Raw genomic sequence first — 8,445 nt, forward strand, 5'->3', positions numbered from 1 at the left:
CCTGATCAGATGTACCTTAGAACTCTGTGGGAAGCTAGAGAAGTGATTGCTGGGCCTGGTGCTGGAAGACTGGAAGTTGGCTAACGTGGTGCCACTGTTTAAGAAAGGTGGTAAGGACAAGCCAGGGAACTATAGACTGGTGAGCTAGACATCAATGGAGGGTAAGTTGTTGGAGGGAATCCTGAGGGACAGGATGTACATGTATTTGGAAAGGCAAGGACTGATTAGGGATAGTCAGCATGGCTTTGTGCATGGGAAATCATGTCTCACAAACTTGATTGAGTTTTCTGAAGGAGTAACAAAGAAGATTGATGAGGGCAGAGCAGTGGATGAGATCTCTATGGACTTCAGTAAGACATTCAACAATGGCAGCATGGTGGCACAGTGGTTAGCACTGCTGCCTCACAGCGTCAGAGACCCGGGTTCAATTCCCGCCTCAGGCGACTGACTGTGTGGAGTTTGCACATTCTCCCTGTGTCTGTGTGGGTTTCCCCGTAGTGTTAGGTAAGGGGTAAATGTAGGGGTATGGGTGGGTTGCGCTTCGGCGGGGCGGTGTGGACTTGTTGGGCCGAAGATCCTGTTTCCACACTGTAAGTAATCTAATCTAATCTAATGTTCCCCATGGGATACTGATTATCAAGGTTAGATCTCATGGAATACAGGGAGAACTAGCCATTTGGATACAGAACTGGCTCAAAGGTAGAAGACAGAGAATGGTAGTGGAGGGTTGCTTTCAGGACTGGAGGCCTGTGAGCAGTGGAGTGCCACAAGGATCTGTGCTGAGTCCACTACTTTTTGTCAATTATATAAATGATTTGGATGTGAGCATAAGAGATATAGTTAGTAAGTTTGCAGACGGACAGCGATGAAGATTACCTCAGATTACAACGGGGTCTTGATCAGATAGGCCAATGCACTTAGGAGTGGCAGATGGAGTTTAATTTAGATAAATGCAAGGTGCTGTATTTTGGGAAAGCAAATCCTAGCCGGACTTATACGCTTACTGGTAAGACCCTATGGAGTGTTGCTGAAAAAAGAGACCTTGGAGAGCAGGTTCATAGTTCCTAAAGTGTATTCACAGGTAGATAGGATAGTGAAGGCGCCATTTAGTATGCTTTCCTTTATTGGTCAGAGTATTGAGTACAGGTGTTGGGAGGTCATGTTGCAGCTGTACAGGACATTGGTTAGGCCACCTTTGGAATGTTGTTTGAAATTCTGATCTCTTTCCTATCGGAAGGAGGTTCTGAATAGATTTACAAGGATGTTGCTAGGGTTGAAGGATTTTTGCTGCTCCACGGATGCTGCCTGAACTGCTGTGCTCTTCCACCACTAATCCAAAATCTGGTTTCCAGCATCTGCAATCATTGTTTTTACCTTGGAGGATTTGAGCTGTAGGGAGAGGTTGAATAGGCTGGGGCTGTTTTCCTTGGATCGTCGGAGGCTGAGGGATGACCTTATCGAGGTTTATAAAAGCAAGAGGGGCATGGTTAGGGGAAATAGACAATGTCTCTTCCCTGGGATGGGGGAGTCCAGAACTAGTAGTGGGAGGGGAAAGATGTAAAAGAGACCTAAGGGGCAACGTTTTCACTCAGAGGGTGTACATGTGTGGAATGAGCTGCCAGAGGAAGTGTTGGAGGCTAGTACAATTGCAACAGTTAAAAACCATCTGGATGGGTATATGACTAGGAAGGGTTTGGAGGGATATGGGCCAGGTGCTGGCAGGTGGGATTAAATTGGGTTGGAATATCTGGTCATCATGAATGAGTTGGACCGAAGGGTTTGTTTCTGTGCTGTACATCTCTATGACTCAATGAATGTTGAGGGTGAAGTTCATTACATTAATTAAGATTTTCTTTCTTGTTGGTTACCTCATTACTTGCTACAGGGCCAGTCTGGCGGATATGCTCTCAGGACTCTGCCAGCCTGGTCAGGAGTGGTATGACTGTGCTGTCTTGGTAATGGGTATTGAAGTCAGCTACCTAGGGCTCTTGCAACACTCACTGCTTCTTCTAAGTGGTGTTCGTAATGGAGACGTACTGACTAGTCAACTGATAAAGGGCACTAGGTGATAATAAATCGCACATTTTCTTGCCCAGTTTTGGCAAGATGCATGGGGTCCATTGCCAGTATTAAGGACGGTCTTCATCCTGTGAACGTATGTAGCCCAACAACATTGCCTCTGCATGATTTGCGCTAACATACTTGGGCAATTCGCTCTTGAGAGAACAGCCACAGTTATGATTTTATTCCTCCATTTAAAAATTCATAGTGTGCAGCAAACAACAAGTAAGAAAGTAGTTGAGCTTTCTTTCCTGATACCTGGAAGTCATCTGCTTTTTCACAGCCATACACAAAGTGCTGAGAATACCAGCCACATAACCTGCACTTTGTTCCTTAGTATCAGCACATTTCACAAGTCAGCAAAGGTGATGGCTGCTTTCTCCATTTGTGTATCACACTCTAATTTTCTCCAAAGTCACAAATTTTTAAACACATACAGTGGAGTGTTATTTAGTGTGATCAGGATAGAGATCAGGGAGAACAATCATAGGATCATACACACACAACATGGAAGATAAAATTAGAGGAAAGGCATTTCAAAGATGGTCTGAGAACTCATCTTGAATGAGGTATCATGAAACAGTAGTCGAAGAATGAAAGATTGTCCATGGTACTTGATGAAGTCAGTGTATCTCATTGTTCCTTTTTACCTGGCAAGTGAAGAGGACTGCATTATTTGGGTACAGGCATTTAAGAGAAGCTATTTTCAACATTTGTTCATTTTAAGATTTTTCCTCTCTTCCAATATGTTACGTATGGAATTCTTCAGCGATCAGATGCCCTACTATGCTATTAGTTAATTCCAGGTACCTACTTACAACTCCTTAGCTGTTCTTCTTTGCATAACAAAGCCATGCCAGAAGAAGCAGACTACAATGTTTATGGGGACATTCATGGAGCTATATAACTCTTTTCCTGATCTGTGTCAACATCTAGATTCTCTTCTCATCCATGATCCTGGTAGCTTTGCCTAACCCATAACATTGATCTTCAGCTGTTGTTCTTGTCTGTATCAAGGGACTGTGAACCATGATTGAAAAGGATATCTTTAGTCCAAATGCAGCAATCTATCTGGTCTTACAGTTTGTGGTGACAATATTGATTACTATAATATATGGAAAGCATGACTTCTAACAGCCTTTGTTAAATTACCTCAGCTTTCCAACCCCCAGTATCTCAAGTATTAAATATTTGTTGTCATCTTTAAATCCTTTAATAGATTGTCATTTTGGCTACCTGATATACTCTAATGATAGCTACAATTCAACGCAGTTAACTTGCCGTGAAGCACTTTGGGTCATCCTTTGCACATTGTTTTATTTTCTCTTTCCAAATGGTGATAAATAATCTCTTAATCGACCTTAATAATGTCCTAATCTCTTCAAGTGAAAACAAAGCCTCCTTCAGACTGGCTTTGGAAATCTTCCAGAAAGATTTTGCTTTTAGAACACTATCAGGACAAAACACCTTAATGTTTTGTAACAAAAAACAAAATTGCTGGAAAAACTGAGCAGGTCTGGCATCATCATCCGTGGAGAGAAATCAGAGTTAATGTTTTGGATCCAGTGTCCTTTCCTAAAAACTCAGAACCCTTCTGAGGATGCTGCCAGACCTGCTGAGCTTTTCCAGCAATTTCTGGTTTTGTTTCTAATTTGTAGCATCTGCAGTTCTTTCAGTTCTTAATTTAATATTCTATAAGGTAATTTTCTGACATTGAGATAATAGTTTAAATGCAACCTCTGGAAGAGAATGCTTGCCATGCAGAAGAAGATTGATAAAATGACATGTAATCATCTTTTTAATCAATAATCTTGATATCAATATATGTATGACATATTGCAAAGCAATTAATTTCTCAAGGGTATCTATTAAGTGCATGAATCAGTGCTATCATGGATGACTGTAACAACAATAACTGTGTGGGTTGAAGCCAGCAATTTCCCACACAAATCACAGCCATACTGCAAGTGAGGAAGCGTCAACAAACAAGTGCTTCTTATAATGAATGACAGCCACCACAGGCTGGACAATTATCTGTTAAAGCTTCTACTGAATTTATTGCTTAAAGTGCAGCTCAAGCATTGGCACCTAATTGTCCTCTTGATCAAGGGAAAATGTGGAAGATGTGGAGTTTATACAATCATCCAACTTCCATCAGTTCACAGCTTTTCAGTGAAGAATCAAATTAGATATTCTTTTACATTTTTGTTCAAAACTTGAATGCGCAAGTTAAAGTGGTAATGATTAAATTAAGTGTCATTTGGATAGCCTTGCAGTGAAGTTGTATCAGTAATTGCATTTGGGGATACAAACACTATCGGAGCAAGTGACTCAGATCATGTAATCAAAGTGACAAGCAGTTATCGATTGTTGTTATCACGCCTAAAATAACTTCTGCTGGAAATCAGAGCCCCTGCTTTGAAAAGAGCAAAGCTGCAGCTTATTGAATATCATTGTGGAGGGAACGCTGAAAGTCCTAAAGAAGGCACTGATTAAAGGATCTGCTTAAAATAGAAACTGACACAGTTTAAATCTTGGGTTTCATATTCACTCATTTTGAATCAATCAGTAATTTTACTTTTGTCCAGCTACCTTCTTTCCTTCGCCATTTTGAAGGAATAGACTCAAGTTGGGCACAACTTCACGGTTGGCAGCATCCATTGGGTGACTGTGGGTGTGGTGATAGGCAGGGGAGGGCTGGGGATTTAGAAAGGTGAGGAGTGCCTTGATTGAAGTTCTATACCATCCTGAAATATCTTGACAAGGTGAACATGGAAAAACTGTTTCTCCTTTTGGGTGAGCAAAGAACTAGGGGCACTTATTTAAAATTAGGGGTCACCTTTTTAGGACATGACAGCTAGCAATTCCTCAGTCTCAACTGTGCCTGTGTGTCTCATGGCTGCTTTAGGATTGTACCTGAAGGAAGGGATCGGCACCAATTACCCAGCTTTGACTGGTGGTCTTTCCAGAAACAAAACCACACACACACACACACCAATTGTTGATAACTTGAAGTTGAGCTGAAGACAGGAAGTTCATCATCTCTCACATGGTGGCAGAAAGACAATGGTATGACCACCTCCCAATCAGCAACACCACCAAACCCCCTCTACCTCCCACTGGCCTTCCCTTGGTACATTGCAGTCTCCAATGCATTCCAAGCCCGTCCCAATGGAGCACATAAAATCCAGCCACAGGAGTCTGAGTGATTTGCTCCTGGCACTGAGGCTTAACGCAATGCCTAGCTACCTCAGGATCAAACCTATGACCTTCCTTATTCTGGTAAACAAGGGAAACTGTCAGGGATTCCAGAGATCTGCTCTAGGCTTAAAATAATCCAGTGAAAGCTTGACCTTCAGATTACAAAACTGTCTCTGATCACACAATGCAGGGCCAAGTAAATAATGAGTTAAAGAATGTGGTGCTAGAAAAGCACAGCTGGTCAGACAGCATCCGAGGAGCAGGAGAGTCGACATTTCGGGCATAAGCCCCCCCACCACCCCTGGTCCTCACCTTCCACCCCACCAACCTCTGCATAAATGGCATCATCCGCCACCTACAAATGGACCCCACCACCAGGGATATATTTCCCTCCCCACCCCTATCCACTTTCCTCAAAGACTGTTCCCTCCGTGACCACCTGGTCAGGTCCACGTTCCCCCAACAAGCCACCCTCCCCTTCTGGCACCTTCCCCTGCCACCATAGGAATTGCAAAGCCTGCGCCCGCACCTCCCCCCTTACCTCTGTCCAAGACCCCAAAGGAGCCTCCACATCCATCAAAGTTTCACCTGTCCTTCCACACAGCATTTATTGTATCTGTTTCTCCCGATGCGGTCTCCTCTACATTGGGAAGACTGGATGCCTTCTTGCAGAACGCTTTAGAGAATATCTCTGGAACACCTGCACCAATCAACCCGACCACCTCGTGGCTGAACATTTCAACTCCCCCTCCCACTCTGCCGAGGACATGCAGGTCCTGGGCCTCCTCCATCGCCACTCCCTCACCACCCGACGCCTGGAGGAAGAATGCCTTATCTTCCACCTCGGAACCCTTCAACCCTAAGGCATCAATGTGGACTTCACCAGTTTCCTCATTTCCCCTCCCACCACCTTACCCCCTTTCCAATCTTCCAGCTCAGCACTGCCCTCATGACCTGTCCCACCTGTCAATCTTCCTTCCTACCCATCTGCTCCACCCTCCTCTCCAACCTATCACCTTTACCTGCACCTCCATTCACTTACTGGACTCTCAGCTACATTCTCCCAGCCCCAGCCCCCTCCCATATATCTGTCCATCCTCGAGGCTCCCAGCCTCATTCCTGATGAAGGGCTCTGGCTCGAAATGTCGATTTTCCTGCTCCTCAGATGCTGCCTGACCTGCTGTGCTTTTCCAGCAACACACACTCAACTCTGATCTCCAGCATCTGCAGACCTCACTGTCTCCAAAATTAACAGATAGTGAACCCATCAATAAACAAGTAAGACCTGATTTCAAAAGGCATGCTTCACTGAGACTTAGAAATTAGCCTCTATTTAGCCTTAGGCTGTGTACAGCACTTCTTCCAAGGGAGCATTTAAGCAAGTGGATGAACAGATTTTTATTCATTGGGCTTGGTGGCCTTAAAGGTAGAGGAACAGATAAACAAGAGTTCCAAAACAATTCCTTTGTACTTACTATGAAAGATTCAAGTTGTGGACATTCCCCACGAATAAAATTAATGAACATTTTTCATCTTGGGCAGGATATCAAGGTGGGTCAGTGGCGATGGCCCTATTGAAGGATGGTTCATTCAAGGTAAGAGCTATTACTCGGAACCCAAGAAAAAAAGCAGTTCAAGAATTAAAACATCTTGGAGCTGAGATTGTGAAAGCTGACCTGGACAATGAAAAGAGCCTGTTGGAAGCACTGAAAGACGTATATGGAGTCTTCTTAGTCACAGACTACTGGGAGTATATGGACAAAGATAGAGAACTCAAGCAGGTATGAAGGAAATTACGTACAAAACTGAGCCCCCACCTCATGGTTGCATATATTTCTTTTCCCTACAGACCAGAAAGAAGACAGCTGTAAAACAAAAAGCTATTGTCATGAAGTGATTGAAAATCTGCTCCTGTATGCTGATAACATAGTGGGACCCAGGACGAGTATCAATGAACTCTAATTTATCCTGGTCATGGTTTTCCTCCTTATTCCTAAAAACAATTGTCCCCTTCCCCTCAGACTGTGCCCATGTGTTTTAGCTTCTCCAGGAAGACAAAACAATTTCCAGTGTTTGCCCTGTCAAGCCCCTTCTGAATTTATCAATATGATCACCTAAAATCTTCTAAATTAAAGGCCAAATGTACTCAGTCTCTCACCATAGGACAAATTTTTCATCCCAGGATCCAATCTACTGGACTTCCAGGGCAAGTTTTTTTTTCACATTTGGAGACCAACTATTGCACACATTACTGTCCCCAAATTTGCCTCACAAAAGCTCAACACAATTGTAGAAAGACTTTCTTGTTTTTGTACTTCACACATTGCAATAAGTCAATGTTTGCTTTCCTGGTTGTTTGTTAGTCCTGCATGCTAACCTTCTGCTTCCTTACAAGAGTCTCTCAAAAATTAAACATTGCCCACGTTATAAAAAGTATTATGCCTTTCTATTATTAAGGCGAATAACCTCACATTTGACCACATTCTGTTCCATCTCTCACCTTGTTGTCCACTCACTTAAACTACCTATATCTCTTTGAAACCTCTTTAAGTGCTCCTTATAGTTTGCATTCCTGTCTCGCTTTGTCTTGTCAGCAAACCTGGATGCACTACTCTCAAATCTCATCTTCAAAGTCATTAACATGAATTGTGAATTGGTGAAGCCCTGGCATTGATTTTTATGGCATTTTACCAGTTACAACTTACAAATGCTCTTTTTATCTCTCCTGTCTGCTTCCAGTCCATTATCCAATGTTCCACACATGACAAGGTATTATCCCACACTCCATTAGGTCTGAACTTGCATATTAAGTTTTCTGTAAGGCACTTTGTGCCTTTCGGAAGTCCAAGTATGTTACATCTGATGGCATTCCCTTTATCCACCATATGAGTTACGTCCTCACAAAATTCTAATAAATTTGTCAAATACAGTATATCTTTTTTAAAACCATGTTGACCATCTGATTAACAATGATTGCTAAAACGCATTATTAAGACAGGGTTTAGATCAGAGTGGTGCTGGAAAAGCACAGCAGGTCAGGCAGCATCTGAAGTGCAGGAAAATCAATATTTCAGGCAAAAGCCCTTCATCAGGAGTGGAGGCAGGAAGCCTCCAGGGTGGAGAGATAAATGGGGGGGTGGGGAGAGAGAGGAGAAGGTAGCAATGAGTACAGTAGGTGAATGG

At 43.0% G+C, this 8,445-nt stretch overlaps 1 protein-coding gene across 1 annotated transcript in view; it reads left to right on the forward strand.

The window, feature by feature from the left end:
* LOC122551895 (nmrA-like family domain-containing protein 1) overlaps positions 1-8,445 on the forward strand; it is a 146,954-nt gene that overhangs the window by 108,893 nt on the left and 29,616 nt on the right. Inside the window, exon 3 of the mRNA XM_043694466.1 lies at positions 6,805-7,043. Within this exon, the coding sequence (XP_043550401.1) occupies positions 6,805-7,043 (239 nt within the window). The remainder of the gene's footprint in view (positions 1-6,804; positions 7,044-8,445) is intronic.

The sequence above is a fragment of the Chiloscyllium plagiosum genome, chromosome 7, assembly GCF_004010195.1.
Source record: "Chiloscyllium plagiosum isolate BGI_BamShark_2017 chromosome 7, ASM401019v2, whole genome shotgun sequence".
Taxonomy (NCBI): Eukaryota; Metazoa; Chordata; class Chondrichthyes; order Orectolobiformes; family Hemiscylliidae; genus Chiloscyllium; species Chiloscyllium plagiosum.